The 15976-nt window shown below is 41.7% G+C and overlaps 1 protein-coding gene across 9 annotated transcripts; it reads right to left on the bottom strand.

The window, feature by feature from the left end:
* Window positions 1-74: 74 nt before the first annotated feature.
* On the bottom strand, window positions 75-15898 carry pals2a (protein associated with LIN7 2, MAGUK p55 family member a). Of its 9 annotated transcripts, XR_014116896.1 has the most exons (15): window positions 15789-15898; window positions 13532-13607; window positions 12217-12332; window positions 9260-9378; window positions 8267-8419; window positions 7711-7860; window positions 6485-6712; window positions 3926-4057; window positions 3664-3760; window positions 3396-3467; window positions 3140-3301; window positions 2574-2776; window positions 2194-2236; window positions 2015-2082; window positions 1774-1788 (listed from the first exon to the last, which is right to left on the bottom strand). XR_014116896.1 is itself a non-coding variant. In XM_027000033.3 (14 exons), the coding sequence occupies exons 3-14, from the start codon at window positions 12245-12247 to the stop codon at window positions 1612-1614; spliced, it is 1653 nt and encodes a 550-aa protein (XP_026855834.2). In that variant the 5' UTR covers window positions 12248-12332; window positions 13532-13607; window positions 15789-15898; the 3' UTR covers window positions 75-1611. The 9 variants fall into 9 exon arrangements, 5 of the variants coding, with proteins under 5 accessions (XP_026855834.2, XP_081552325.1, XP_081552326.1 ...); XM_027000033.3 differs by lacking the exon at window positions 2194-2236 and having other exon boundaries at window positions 75-1788; window positions 2015-2143; XM_081696201.1 differs by lacking the exon at window positions 2015-2082 and having other exon boundaries at window positions 1652-1788.
* Window positions 15899-15976: the final 78 nt, after the last annotated feature.

Here is a 15976-nt window from a genome sequence, read left to right as displayed (position 1 = left end):
AGCTATTCCACAGGCATTAATAATATACACAGTTGCAAATCAGTTTAAAAAAAAAAAAAAAAGCTTAAATGAAGTGGTAGTAAAAGTCAGTTTAATTTAATGGTCAATTGTTTAAATGTCAAAAATACAGGTTTCATTATTGTAAAATATATATGTAGCTGTATACAACAGAGATAAAAACACCACAAAGACTTATGGTGAATTCTCTACTTCCTGAAGGACTGCACCACTGCACAGTGTAGTGTTTGCTCCAACACTCTTCTCTCCAACTGATCTGATGCCATGAGTTTAACAAGCTGCACCAGAGCAGGGAACGCACTCGTCTCTGCAGTGTTTTGGCTGTTCAGCATTTGAGTCTGGCAACTCTGGTCTCGGATGTGCAAGTCTGACAGTGACAGACACCAATATGTATGACGGATAACTCACCCACTACGCCACTGCTTTGGCTCCTGCTGAAACAGTGGTGCACACTTTCATTTCTATCATCGGGTTCTTCCTCAGATTGCCTGGTAGCTGAGGTTACATTTTCCCATGATCATAACTGGCATCAAGTTGTTCCACCATTATTTCACAAAACAGAAGCACCTCATTTGTTACGCATCAGTGCAATAAAAGCACTCATAAAAATACTGAGACTGAGACACACAGACTTCAGTGTGTGCTTCAATCGGAAGCCTGAAAAGGCCTGTTCATGTATAGATTAAATGTGGACTGCCAGACTGGTACAAGCACATCTGCTAGGCTGGCAGATCTAGGGTGGGGTGGTGACACTACATCACATGTAGACATCCAAATATAGCAAAGACAAAGAAGTTAAAAGGATAATATACAGCCTACTAACTTTAGTACTGATAAACCTGGTCTTAAAGTCTAGTAAGGATGAACAAAGTGACGTTACACAAAGCTCCATTCCAACGACTTAATATTGTATGCCTTTCCGAGGGCATCGAGATGAATAATGTGCTGCTGCTTAATTAATGGGGCTATTCTGACACCTGTCCTAAACTCATAGATCAGAGTTGGAAATCTACCAGTACTGATGCATAACGGGAAAATAATAATGTGGTGCGTCTTGCAACAAAACCTCAATGTATAAAATATCACGACAACCAACCCCCCGCCCCCCCAAAGGGCAACCCATTACATTTTTGTGCTTAAGCTAGAATGGGTCTTCACCATGAACACCAAAGCCGACATTTGCAAGAACATGGCATTACAGAGGTGAGTCAGATGAGACCAGCAGTGAAGCAATCCATACTGGATCTCTCTAGAATCACAACAATCAGAAATAAATTCCGTTTCAAGTTCTCATTTTACACTCAAAACTATTTAAAGCAACCTGGAAATACATTGTATATAAGGACATGTTGCGCCTTAAAATGTACTGTGCTGGTAGGAAGAAGAGAGAGAGAAAAAACAAACAAAACTAGGTCAATAAATAAGTACACTTCCCTTCAGTTTCTCATGGGTGTAGCTTTGCATAGCAGTGTGGGACCTCAGCACCAGGGTCAGATCCCCCTGGCCACAGTCAGTCCTGCCGTGGTCCATGACACCAGCGATTATGGTGATGAAGACGATGACGACGAAGAAGTCCGTGGTCCACTGTACCATTTAGTAAACCCAGTTAACTGGTACCCATTGAGGCTCCGAGCACAGCTGGTCCACAGCCACCTGCAGTTTCTCAAAAGCCTTATCCAGATTATCATTCACTATTGTGAAGTCAAAGTAATGGCTGTACGCCCGTTTGATTCGGGCACTTTCGTCCACCGTTTTCTTCAAGTCCGTTTCCTGAGTGAGAAAGAGGGGGACGTAAATGCCAGTGGAAATGTTTATTGTCTGTGAGGGGAAAAACAAAAACCAAAAGTAATAACTCTCTCTTTGTGTGTGTGTGTGTGTGTGTTAAATAATATAATATAGTTTTCTAGGACAGATAGCCATTCCCCAAACAACCCCGTTCTCTGGTGTCTCAGCAGGCTAGTAGGAGGATGTGTGGAGCTGGGAGATGGAGGCTCACCGTGAGCAGCTTGGTGGTGATTCCTGCATCCACTACCGCTTTGTGCATGGCCCTTAGTGTGTCTAGCTCTGGAGCAGCAATGAACACCACGAATGGCATGAACTCCGCTGTTCTCAGCACCTTCAGTGCCTGACAAGCCCATATTCATTAGAGAACGATTACTCAGTTGTTTTACTTACAAAATGATATCTGCCGAAGCTGTGCATCTTTGTACTGGAACATCTTAAAAACATCAAAACATCTACACCAGTAGAGCGCCAGTCAGCATAGCACAGTGCATAACTAGGTAATACAGCAAATTAATAAATTAAATAAATCCATCATCCAAAATGGAAATGTGAAGAAATGCTTCTACAGAGCAGTTAACAAATAACACTGTACCATTTTGTCCATGCAAAGATAAAATTCAGCATTTTCCGCCCCATGGTTACACCAGAGCCAGTACAGTTAAAATGTCCCAAACCTCCTCAGTCTGACAGTGGGCGTGTAACAGTCATTTGTTACTGCTATTTGAAACGCAGGGAAAGCAGTGTAGCGACACAGCTGCCCACGGACTCACCTGCGGGTTCACGTCTAGTATGCATGTGCGGCCCATGCGTACGACCTCGTGGATGGAGTCGATTTTTGTGCCATACAGGTTGCCGTCGTATTCGCCGTGCTCGAGGTAGCGGCCAGCCTTGATATCCGTCTCCATCTCGCCTCTGGAGACGAAGCCGTACGACTGGCCGTCCTTCTCCTCTTCACGGGGCCGCCGCGACGTGACTTAGAGAGGCGGGGAGGGAAGGGGTAGCGTCAGGGGCCCAAGCACTCTACTCGTACCAGCAGCTCTGCGAACAGTACTATAGTGAGGTGCTGCCTAGCGAGCGCAAATGTGACCAGTGAGGGGGAAAAAAAAAAAAAAAAAGCGCAAAGAAAGCAAAGGAGCTTTTTTACGCGCGAGTTCGCAGATGTGTGTGGGATGGCGATGAGACACGGGCAGAGCTTATGCGCGAATGCGCAGATGTGTGATGAGTGGGCGGAGCCTATGCACGACTGCTCAGATGTGTGCTGAGGAGTGGGCGGAGCTTATGCGCAAATTCTCAGATGTGTGTGGCGATGAGGTTTAGGCGAAGCTTGTGGACTCACAGGGCACAGTTGTGCCAAAGCGCAGAGGGTTTAGCACCATGAGCCTGTTCTTCAGGCTCCTGCGGCCCACGCCCTGAGCGCCTATCAGGACGAGCGTCTTCCTCTGGAACGGAGGCATCCGAGTCACTTCCTCGTAGATCTGCAGCTCGTGGCGGTCAAATTCTGACAGCAGGAGAGAGAGGAAACAGGGGCACTAAGAGGAATGAAGAAAGAAAATATTAGAGGGGGGGCGGGGGAATCCTCCGGTTGCGCCAACCTGCATTCTTTGCGGTCAGGTACATCATTTTCTTTTTCTTCTTTTTTCCAGTTATTGAGCCACAGAGAATTCCTGGAATTAAAAAGAAACAGCTCTAGTGCTGCCTGCATTAGGCAGTGAGCTCTACATAGTCACAGCCCAGCAGTGCAATTTAAACAGACGATCCTTCACTCAAGATTCAAATTTGTCTCTTAGCATTTCATCACAGAGAACAAAGAACAAACTAAACTAAATTTTAGTTTATGAGGAGCAGGTGTTCACACTGTACCTGACCCATCCCAGTCTCTCCGTACAAATGCTTTCCTCTTCTCCTCCAAATACTGACTTGGAATAAGGCCAGTGTTGCCTCCAACCACACTACAAGCCTTAGGGACAAACACCACAGAATCAACCACCAGCACCACAAATCCGTGTGTGTGTGTGTGTGTGTGTGTGTGTGTGTGTGTATATATATATATATATATATATATATAAATAAATTAAAAAAAGAATTACAACAAAAGCTTTTGGAACTTGAGTGTTTTACACACCTGCCACCAGTTGGGGTCCTCCCTGTTCACAATGTGCAGGATTTCTCCTTTTGAGAAGGGCAGTCCTGCCTCTTTGCAGGGGATTAGACTGTCTGTATCAGGGTTGTAGTTAAAATGAGGTCTCAAAAACACCTGAAAAGAAAGAACTTTAAAAAGCCTCCCCTACAACACAACATTTTACAAGCACATGAAGCAGATAAAATGTACATCTTAAGAGTAGCACAACATGAAGCAGCTAAACGGCATGATCACAGAGGGGCCTGAAGGATGACGGGGTCTCTATTCCTCAGACTGCACACACTGTTGGGCAACATCTGAACATGCTGTCTTTGTTTATGGAGCAGATGGGGCGTGTGCGTGTGTTTGCAGGGCAGGGGGCTGGGGGTGCGGGTAACTGACCTTCAGAGCTTAAATTTACAATCTTTTGTAAACAGCAGGCTAAACAAATTCCAACTGAAAGATTTCTTAAGGGAAATCCAAGCACTAGACATGCAAAATCATTTGCTGTTAAAAGTTTGTTGTTGTTTTTTTAAAATCAGTTCAACATTTTTCAAACGAGTTGTTTAAGCATTTTAATGAAATTAGATGAGGGGGGGGAAAAAAAAAACAAAAAAAAAAACAAACAAACACCACACCAAATGAATACTTTATCAGGATGTAAAAAATAACGCCTTAGTATTTAATGAGTTATAAGTTACATCGTTCCTATAAAATAATTTGTATAAAAAATAAGGGAAATTGAAGTGCAATGCACAACATTACTTTTTATTAGCTATATGAAGCATCATGTGTCAGAACAAAAAGCATAACCTCCATTATATTGTTTTCATGTAATGAACCTTATCTGTTGGTATATTCAGTGTTTAGATGCAATGATGTGACCCTTTTCTAACATTTTTGTCTTGCAAAATAGCTGAACGAACAAACAAACTCAGAGCACACCCCAATTTCTATGCTAAACCAATGCACTGGATCTTTTACTTTTCATTTTGGCATGTTTTCTGCATACAAGACTGTTTAAATGCAGTCTGGTGCAATGCATTTCATTGCGTTCACTGTAATGAGTGTGCTTCAATAAAGAATACATGTTTGAAGTAGAAAGCAATGTATTTGTGTCTTACAGTTCAAGGTTGGATTGTAATAATTATATTTTGTTTTTGGAATTTCTGTATTGAATTTATTGTGTTTGTAGTATTAGTCATACGTTTACTTGCCTAGGGACAGCAGATGGGAATTAGTTTACTAACCAACTCTGGTATAAGGCATCTCTTCTCTTTTGAGAGCAATTTATTTTGTGCATGACCCTGAGAAAATAAACAAGTTCTGACAAATTCAGTATTGTATTATTTCTCAGTAAAGAGGTCAAACTATCTGAAAACATAAGAGGTTTTGATCAGGCAAATACTCCACTTGTTGCTATTGAACAGTCGTGCGTGTGTGATGTTGCAATTGAAGTTTTTTTTTTTTCTTTGAGATTTCAATTTGGCAGGTATTGCTCTCCATTGCAATATCCAGCTTCGTTACAGTATTTTCTGTATCAAGGAGCCCTATACTGAAGTGCAAAGAGGTTACGCAAACACTAAATGCATAGAATGTTTTCACAAGAAATAGTTACAAAGCAGTTAATCGCAGTCCCTGATGTGCTGTGTACCATCAACACATTGCCTGTCCTTTGAACTATTGAAATAGTGCAGAGTGCAAAGCTGGATTACAGTCCCCTTAGTATCATGTATGTATCATGCATTCATCATTATTCTGTTCCTAGATGACAGATCACACGGATTACTTGTCAGTCATTCTTAGAGGACCCTGCCATAGATTTATCACTGATAACTAATGGTTGTGCTACAATTTATGTATTAGACTAAATACATCCAAAGCACATCTTTCAGCAAGGAAATGACAGGACACTGTTAAGCTATTTCCATCAAGCCCCAGGCCTCCTTAGAGACAGTGTGTAGATGCATGTATGTGTAAGTGAGATTGTGTGCGTGAGCGGCTAGTTGTGTTCCTCTCTACAGCTCTCTCCTCCCACCTGCCCTAGATAGAGCGGTGCGTGTTTATTAATAGGAGCAGGCAGGCTCGGTTTCAGCCTGGTGGAATTCTGAGTCACCCTGAGGGCAGGTCTCTTCCTCTGAAGTGTCAGGTAGGACCAACCCACTGATCCTTTACTCCATTTACTTTACAGCCAAGTAAGGAGAACATGGCGAACATCTGGACTGAAGTTAACAATCTGGATGTGTAGCAATGAACAATGGTCAAGATAAAGCTTTACATCCTCAGGACATCTTCCTCCCTACTGCCAAAAAGGAGAACTACTCCAATACTGGTAATCTGTCAGTGTTCCCCTATTGTGATGCCTTTGAACCTTGTAATCTGAACATAACTCAGTTACTCCAGAACCGATTTTTTTGTTTGCTTCTCTCCCTTCTTCTCCAATTTCAGTGCTAACCCGAGTTCCAGTTCCCTCTGCACCTGCCTGTGTGCAGATGAAACTTGGCAGTAGGTCAAGTAAGAGAGTGTGGCGTAACTGGACGCCGGTGCGGCTCCTCCACCCACCTGCGCAGGTGCCGGCGTGTCTCTGTAACCGGGCAGAATTCGGAGGGTGATGCTGCCGCTGGTGTCTTTCAGCATCTGCTGCAGGGCTGTGGGGTCACTGCCCACCTCAAGTCCATTCATCTCCCGGATGATGTCGCCCGCATGCAGCATACCCTGCCTGTCTATCATGCTGCCATGGAGAATGCGGGCAATGACCAGGTCACCGTTCTCCACCCGGAATGTCACACCCTAACGACAGCCCGCACAGTTTGCATCTTAGATACACGGAAACATGCATGGAGGCGTGCACATGTCCGTTAGTCATTCTGTCCTGACAGCCCTCCATGTCCACACCTCATAAATCCAACGTTTTCTACAGAATCTCTCTGGTCTACACCTATATTAAAAGATCAACCAACATCGCTTGTGGGATGTATTTTAAGGTACTTGGACAGTTGGCTTTCAGGCGGTTTCTTATGAGGAAGGAGGGCTTTGAGTCGCTCTTAACAAGAGCAACACAGAAGAATTGATAAAAGCAAAAGCAGACATCATGCAAAAGAACAATCAAGCAAATAACCAAAATAAAAGCCGTGCCAAAATCAACTGTCCAGTACGCCTTCCGTAGCAACGTAAGCAACAGTAAACAATCTAACAGACTAATTAGGAACAGAGTACTACAAAAAATTCATTTTCATTTTGAAAAGAAAAAAATAAAAATAAAAATCACTGGTCAGTCTAATGCTGAACCCTCTCCAGAGTGCAGGTACAGTTGTTGCAAAGCCAGACATGCAAAAACAAAACTAAAAATGTTGCAAAATCTCAGTGGGTACATCATTAGATGCAAACCACAAGTCTCAGAGAGCAACAGCCTCCCAAACAAGCAGGAGATGGCTACAGTACACACCCAGCAGCTCATCACCAGGAAGGCGCGCAGCATCTGTCAGAGTCTGTGGCTCACAGACTTCAGGACGCTCAAAACATGCCAAGGACACGCAAGTATTAACAACATAATAACCTTGAACATATGTCAAGACTCTTTCGATGCCCTAAAATGGAGTAATTCTACAGATATGCTTCATAAGTTTTAAATGCTCATTTAATAAAAAGGTACAAATGCGTTTAAATCAGTCTGGAATCGGCACCGCATCCCAGTAAAAGGTTCTGCCAATTGTTATCGTTTGATCAGGGAAAAACCAGCATGGGACCAAGGTGGGTAGGGGCTGTGAGGAGGACATGAGCATGCTCACCAGGGGCTCACCAGCCTTCTTCTGGATGCTGACCATGCGCACAGTGTCGGCCGGCATGAGGGAAGCGCTGCTAGGGGAAGTGGTGTTTGCTGCCGTTGGAGGGGTTTCGTAAGATTTAGCTGCCACCTTATCATGAGCCTCTATTAACGACTGAAGGTAGCAAGAAGAATTCGATCAACCAACAACAAATTCACATCACACAAAATTATATATATATAAAATCATAATAATCTGACACAGTCAGACGGAGCAATTGCTGCCAGTGCACACCATTGCAGCAAACCACAGGTGCTCTTACTTGAATAAACAGATACAAACGTAATGACCTTTTTATGCACAAATGCGATTAAATTAAGGAAAGGCCAATTGAGAAAGGCCAATTCTAGTCCAGAAGCCTATCCACACACTACTTTTTAATTATTTTTTTTACTTTTGTGACACTCTAACCAACACACACAAAGTTTAAAGATTTCTTATTTCTGAAAATGTTGAAGAACGAACGAGTGAAACCTGGGGACACCACCAGGCCGAGGAGCTGCAGCAGACGCTGCTATACCTGGAAGTGGGGCTCCTTTAGGATGTGGGAGAGTTCTGCGGCGCCATCATCGCAGTCGACCAGCCCGCTGATATCCGACAGGATCTCGCTCACCAGCTCCACGTTTTTGTCTCGCACTGCCTCCAGTTTCACATCCTCTAGTCGCTCGTGAGCCTGCAGGAGGGGGGAGATGGGAACCGATTCAGTGGAGCCAGCGGCTAGGTCTCACGGCTTCTTAATCAATAACAATACATGGTGTTACGGCCATACAAAGGGCTCAAATGAGACGTGAAGAGTGATGAGTTACAACATTTGTGAGAAATTCTCTATAAAACCCATCCAATTTCTAATTTAAGTCCTATTAACTTACATTCTTAACTTGGATAGACAGAGACAGACAGACAGTGAATCTGAAGAAGATTCTGCAGTAACTGCAGTGCACTATATAAAGAGATGTAGAGATATTCAGAATTGTAGTAAAGTACACAGAGTACACAGAGAAACAGAACATTTCGGACAGAGGTCCTTCATCAGCTGATGAACGACCTCTGTCTGAAAAGTTCTCTGTGCGTGTGTGTGTGTTAAACACATACAAACTCTAGTGAGCTGAAGAGGTACCTTGATCAACAAGCAATTTGACAGCTATAGTTAAGGCTATTAAAAAGGCATTATTAAAGTCCAATCTTATTAATGACATACAGGCTTTTAGAACAGAACACACGAATCTGATTAATATTAAAGCTGAATAATTGGATCATTCTGGAGTGTACTGCCTTAAAGAACATACACTCACATGTATTCTTAACTTGCACAAATTAAGTAATTCATAAAAGACACTTTTGATATATCACTGCTGCATCAACTCTTCAACATGAACCATCTTTGCCTGCTAAGACAACAGTGCCAAAGTCAAGATCACCTCCCTGTATTTACTGCATAGGATTTTTTTAAAATATTAAATGACACGCACAGTTACTACTTGGATAGCAGATAAACAGACAGCGATTTCGGCACCTTAGCAAGTGAACGGACAATGGGACTCTCCATAATGCCACGAAGGAAGATGAGGTCAATGTCTTTGGCTCCGGTGGAGGGGGGCAGCTCCTTGAGGTTATCCAACACTTGCTGCATAGCTGCAAGAAAGAAACCACTAGTTTTTAACAAGAGTAAAAATGTTCCCTATGCCAAACACTCAGCTGTTGGATCAAATATGACAATAAGCAATCCTTTGTGCATCACATACACAGTTTATATTTAATCTGCTTAAACTGATTTTCTCCCGGGGTCCACTCAAAAGATAAAATCACACCTTTAAAATAGTCAGTCCTAATCCTGATACATTAGGATCCCCATTAGTTGCAGCGAGTCTGCGTGACAGCAGAGAGCAACTGTGCTGCAACCAAAGGGGAACAGCACTCGGTGGATGATCTTACATTAATGCAATAATGAGACTTACAATAATGCTTTGTATCTATATAAAACATTCTTATGATACATTAAGACAAGTGAATTAAGCAGGGAATTAGGACTCAGCATCAAATTTTTGCTGTTTACTAGTAGACCTTTGCCACCAATTCAGGCAAATTAACTTGGTTGAAGTAACGTAATTAGGAACACCAAAATTCCTTTTTAAAACTTGCTTAGACAAGCTAAGGCTGCTGTTTTAGCCATCTAAGCAAATGTGTTCAGACGTTCCATGCAGTAAAACCTAGAGATAACCTAACGCACACCAATATCCATTCAGCTCCTATTACAGAGCAAATTTACAAGACATTTATCCACAATTACTTGTAGCATTGCTGTGTAAATAATAATAATAATAAAAATTTATATAAAGTCAGATGGGAAAAAAAGAGAATTAAGTGTTTTGCTTCTTAATAGATAGCAATGTGTGTGGGTATATGACTACAGCTGATCTTTTAGTAAAGAACAACCTACCCTAGCACATTTGCAGCAGCCAAATTATTTAGATACAGCAAGAGATACACAATATATCCAAAATTATGTGGACACTCCTCCTAACTATTTGAATTCAAGTGTTTAGCAACATCTTTTGCCATGTTATCTCCATAAACAAACAGTGACGTTAAAACAGCATGCCACCACTGGCCTCTGGGGGAGTGGAAACGTGTTCTGTGGAGTGATCACGCGTCACGATTTGGTAGTCTGGGTTTGGCAGCTGTCATGGGAACACTACTTACTAGAATTTGCAGTACAGTGGTCTGGGGCCGTTTTTCAGGGTTTGGGCTGGGCCACTTAGTTTCAGTGAAGGGTAATGTTAACGCTACAGCATTGGAGACATTTCAGAAAATTATATAATCCTAACTTAGCGACAATAGTTTGGGGAACACGCATTCCTGTTCCAGCATGACTGAGCAGTCATGCACAAAGTGAGGTCCATAAAGACATGGTTTGATGACAGAACCCTGAGCACAACCCCACTGAACACCTTTGCGATGAACTGGAAAGAAAGCCAGGCCTGGCAACAGAAAGGCAAAACGATGAATAAACTCCAATGCAGTCAAAAGCACATACGCCATGCTAAACAACTCGAGTGGATTTAAATTGGCTGCTTCATCACGATTTGACTTTATTACCTTGCTGCCAATAGTAATCATTTCCATGGTGAGTACACCTACACAGAGACTTCATACGCATCATGATGTCAAACCTTACAGTAACAAAATGCTATTCCAGTCCTGAAAACAGCATGTCGGTGGAATGACTATTCCTTTTCATCAGCAGTTTGAAGTAAGAGTTGAATCCATTAAATGGTCAGTAATCACAAGTCCCCCCCCCCCACAATTTTCTTTCCAGTGTTAGTCGTGACCAGTTCCCACCTGTTATCTGCATGTCCACTAGCACACAACTGGTACCAGCCTGTGAGGGTAAAGACAAACATGTGCTTCCTGCATGACACACGCAGCCAGTCACACCTCTGCCGAGCTGCCACTTTCGCAACATCTCAGTAAGGCTGAATGTGCTCAAGGACAGCACAAGCTAAGCAGTTCTGTATGTATTCAGTAGTTAGCTGATACCCATGACTGTCCATCATTGCAAGGGGTTGGTCAGACAGCTTTATCCCTCTTTCTCCAGAAGGTCAGTGAGATCACAGCCAGCTGCTCTATTGTGGGCTCTATGCCGTGGACTGATGTGGCTTCATTGAGAATCAAACTCAGCTGCCAGCCTAATTATACAACCTTCTTATAAGAATGATCATTGCTATATACAATTTGCCAATGGGCCATGCAATAAATGAGAGGATTCATGCAAGGACTTGCTTTTCATAGGAACGGTATAGGGCTGTGGGGAGTGATCATAGGAAAAGACTGAATTAAACTAAATTAAAATGCATTTTGTTCCCCCCCCCCACACATACATTTAGCACACATTGGTCCTGAATGTGCCAATTACCTTAATTCTGCTACTTTTATACCCATCAGGGCAATAAGAATCATCAAAAAAAAATTAACTGCTCTAGTCAGTGTTGATGCATTTCAGAAGTTATTTTTTCAACTAATTGTCACAAAGATCAAATAGTTTAGAAAGTCTAATAAACCTGAGGCCTGCCTTAATGGATGCATGTTAGAAACGTGAAAGACGAGGCATTTGCTGCTAAGCCACAATCATTCCCCGTTAGTAGCACATGCATTCCAAATCACTTATGTTTGGAAGCAAAATTATGCTTCAAATCAACCGTCATTATACTAGATATTCAGCAAAATGTCTCAAATGAGAGCAATCTTCTGTTCACTCCCTCTCGGTTGTTTATATATGTTGTACATTTTGGCTGATTCAAAGTCTTCCAAGCTCAGACTATACAAAAAGTTACACTGAGAACATCTACTCAGAGGCTCATTAACTGCATGCAAAAACACAAAAGCATTAGCCAACATGCCCTCCGTTCTGAAACACACACACACACACACACATACACACGCACTAAAGGACTCTCTTCTTTAGGGTCTTACCTGCACCAGACTTGGCATTGGCAACAGTCATTATTCCTATAACACAGGTCAAGCTCACAGCCTACATAAAACTTGTGCGAGTCGTCAATCAGAGTGAGACCTGTGTACCTAGAGGACTGGAGACACACAAAACTTCTATGTCACAAAGTGTATCAGAAGTTCAACAATGTGGATTTCATCATCATGGAATGGGGTGGACCAACTGAGCAAAGAACACTGAACTACATTAAAGACCTTAGCTTGGATTAAGGAGAGAAAAAAAGTTAGGCTGATGCATAAATGCAATTTGGAGGCTAAAATGCCATTATTATGAGGGAAAAGAAGGATGAAGAAAAAGGCTCATTTTCTCATTACAGGACATACAGCTTATACACAATGTGCTTAGAATTCCTTTCCATATGTGCATGCATGCCTAAATGATAGATTGTGTACATCTTTCCAGCCCACAAAACTACCCTTAAAACTATACTTTAGTCCACTAGACACACAAACCCTTACATTAAATACCTGAAACCCCTTCTCACCACCTACTAATTTTGTTACGTCCTCTATGTTTACGTACACTCCCCACAATCAAAGGATATTCAAGAGACCTTTAAGAAATAAACAGTCTCACTAGTATAGCATGCCTAGACAGCAGTAAGCTTCATCGTGTGGGGGCTCACTGATGATGTTAGCACAACAAAGATGAAGTGGTTAATTTTATTTATTTATTTTTTAAATTTAAGCCATCACATCTCATCTTTCCCACAATTCTGAACTGATAACTCAACTGCCTATGTCTACTGTTTAGAATACTGCATTTGTTTTAGCAAACAAATCAGAGCTTTAGCTGATGCAATTAAGAACCATATCTAGAGCCCTCTCTGCACCCTTTTGATTATGTGAACATATCAGTTAGTAATGGGGCTTGATGGAAAGGAAATACAACTGCACATTAAGCCTGTGGAATCACAACATACAATCTGCTATACAAGTGTCATGAAAAACTGGAAGAAAATTTATTTTGGATGACTGAACAAGTTTTGTAGTAAAAGGTACTGGGAGAATAGTCACTCACTATTAATATGTTTTTACTGAGAAATATTATTCCTTGTTCATTCACAATTCCAATGATTTGTTACAGAATACTTTACAGAAATGTAAATCATAAAAATTGAGCATGACTACAGTACTTGGAACTTGGAAAATGTAATGTACAAAATATAGTTCAATCTCGAATGAAAAACTGCCAATTTTACTCTCCGCTCCATTTTTTGGAACAGAATATTTCCCGGGAAATAACAATCCTCAGAATATAACGGGTCTAACTCACCTATACAATTACTCCAATTCAAGTCGCAAGGCCTTGTTATATTATCCACATCCAGAGTCCTTGGTCTCAGCTGAACCTGAAACATGGAGGACAGTGGTACAAAATACTAAAGCAAGCAAAACCAATACATGAACACAATTACAAAATTTAACTCATAACCTTGCTATATTTATTTTGTAGGGGAAGGTTTTACGTAAAATGTAACATCACAATAATCAGAGACATTTTCACAGCACACAATGTCATGATTTTATTTTTTCTAGGGTTTCCCTCACGTTGCACCAGGCAATCTGTAGTTCAATTTTTTAAGCAAAGCTTTGGAAAACTCAGCTCACCTATTTTTATGTTAAATTAATGTAAGCAAAGGGTAATTAGTCTAAATTCAATTAATTTTGTACAAAACATTCAGCTGGACAACGTTTCAGAGGTACTGCCAATATTCATTGATATGTTATTGTGATAAATACCTGCATTACAACAACATCTAAACAATATAAATAATCTTAATATACTGCCAATCTTTACTGTGCAGTACTGTTGTTATTCTAGTAGAATTACACTACTATTCTGCTTCCAGTACTATTGTGTAGTACTGTTCTAAACAGGAAAAATAGACGGTTTAGCCAATGGTGCATTAAGAACAATTGATTAATGAGAAGGTCTGATTTATGATGCCTTATTCTCTATTAATTTCATTAACCTAGCTGCAATAGAAACTGTGAGTAGCAAAATCTGGCAGAGCAGGTTAATATGCGCAGAGAGAATGCGCAGGATGACCTTATAGTCAAGGTTCTGTCCTTTGTCAGTCAAACGTGCATTTCCTCTATGTTTTGTCATATTATACACCACCTACTAATCATATCAAATACCAAAGGAGAAAAACGTTTTATAAAAAAGTGTACAGACTACAGATATACAGATTGCAAAACACCAGCAATCTGTAAATAGGTCTCATATAGCCTTCATAAATCGACCACTTGGCACTTAAGTGAAGTCGAAATTGCTTCTATCCGGCACTTAATTCACTGGATTATCTCACATATCAACGAAAAGCAGCGTGATTTATGATCAATGGAGAGCGGACTCGATACGAACGCACCATCAGGGGCATGAAACTTCACGCTTCTCTGGTTAGCAAAGATAGCTGCGGCTCAGCCGTCACACTGAAATCAGCTGATACGCCATTACTTTTACCCACCTTCACCTACAGAAAAGTTGCGTGCCGCTTATCTAAATTAGAGAGTTAATGAACAAGACCTTAACAGAAATTGAGGTAACAAAACTCGCACAAACTGGGACCGAGGAAATGGGGTAAGACAACTGATCTACGCACGGCGAGAGGGGGCGCGGTGTGCAAGCCCAAACTCATAAGATTGGGGAGAGGCAACGAGCTAAATAGGACAGCTAACCTAATCTACACTACGCCTAAGTGTTGACACAAATAATGACTAAGTCGACTAACTAGGCACCATATTTTATGTTTGGTGTTTTGAGATATAGGTCAGGCCACTACTAAACATGAACCCTTGGCGCGTCAAGTTACCTAACGCTAATTAGCTAGTTTAGCGCTAACGAGTTTAACCATCAAGTCGACAACCTGTAGAACGCTAGCTAGCTAGTTATATCCATATATAAACTAGTCCCCTAATTACATTACCTAATTTCTGGAATATATTTAAGATCCTGGATGTTAACACCACAAGACGGTGATTAAATGACAGAGGCTCGCGGGAGTTTTCTAACGTTAAAACACGGGTACACACGTGCGCCATATTTCGTTTCCCATTCAACTTTGCTAGCGTTAGCGTGTTTAGCAAATGAAAGCTATGGAACCGTGAACCGCACGCCTGAGCTAGCTAGCCAGTTAGCTTTAGGTTACAGCTCTAAAAGGGAGTGTAAAAAAAAAAAAAAGTTATTTTGAAGTACTGCAACCTAAATTACTAGATGAAACTCGCACCACTGCGAATTCGTCACACGTTTCTAATTGTCACGGTCAAAGATGCTGTTTGCAACTGATAATTAGCCAACAACCCCATTTAGCGAGCTAACCTAGCTAACAAATATCAGCTGGTTATTATTAGCTAGGCAAGCTAGCTGGCTAAAGGACTCCAAGTTGGCTGATTAGCACTATTATCAAAAGTAGCTAGCTAGCTAATCGCTAGTGTGATTGAACAGACAGCCACGTGCTGACCCACAATACTGTGATAGCAGTAACATCAGAAGAACGCGAGGTAAATATACAACAAAACCGACTTACCCAATATTCCCGTGTGCTCCTGTCCCACTAAGTGAACCTCAACCTCTCCCCCACCCTACCCCCCACAGGTTTCACGGCAGCCTGGAGAAAGCGCTCATCCTCTGTTGTCAGTCAAACCTTTAGACTAGCCCCCGCTCAGTGACGTTTCAGTGCAAGGACCTGCCATTGACACGCCCCTTTACGGTTAA

Source organism: Electrophorus electricus, chromosome 14 (assembly GCF_041902795.1).
Source record: "Electrophorus electricus isolate QZ-2024a chromosome 14, ASM4190279v1, whole genome shotgun sequence".
Classification (NCBI taxonomy): Eukaryota; Metazoa; Chordata; class Actinopteri; order Gymnotiformes; family Gymnotidae; genus Electrophorus; species Electrophorus electricus.
This window is presented reverse-complemented; position numbering and strand designations above follow the sequence as displayed.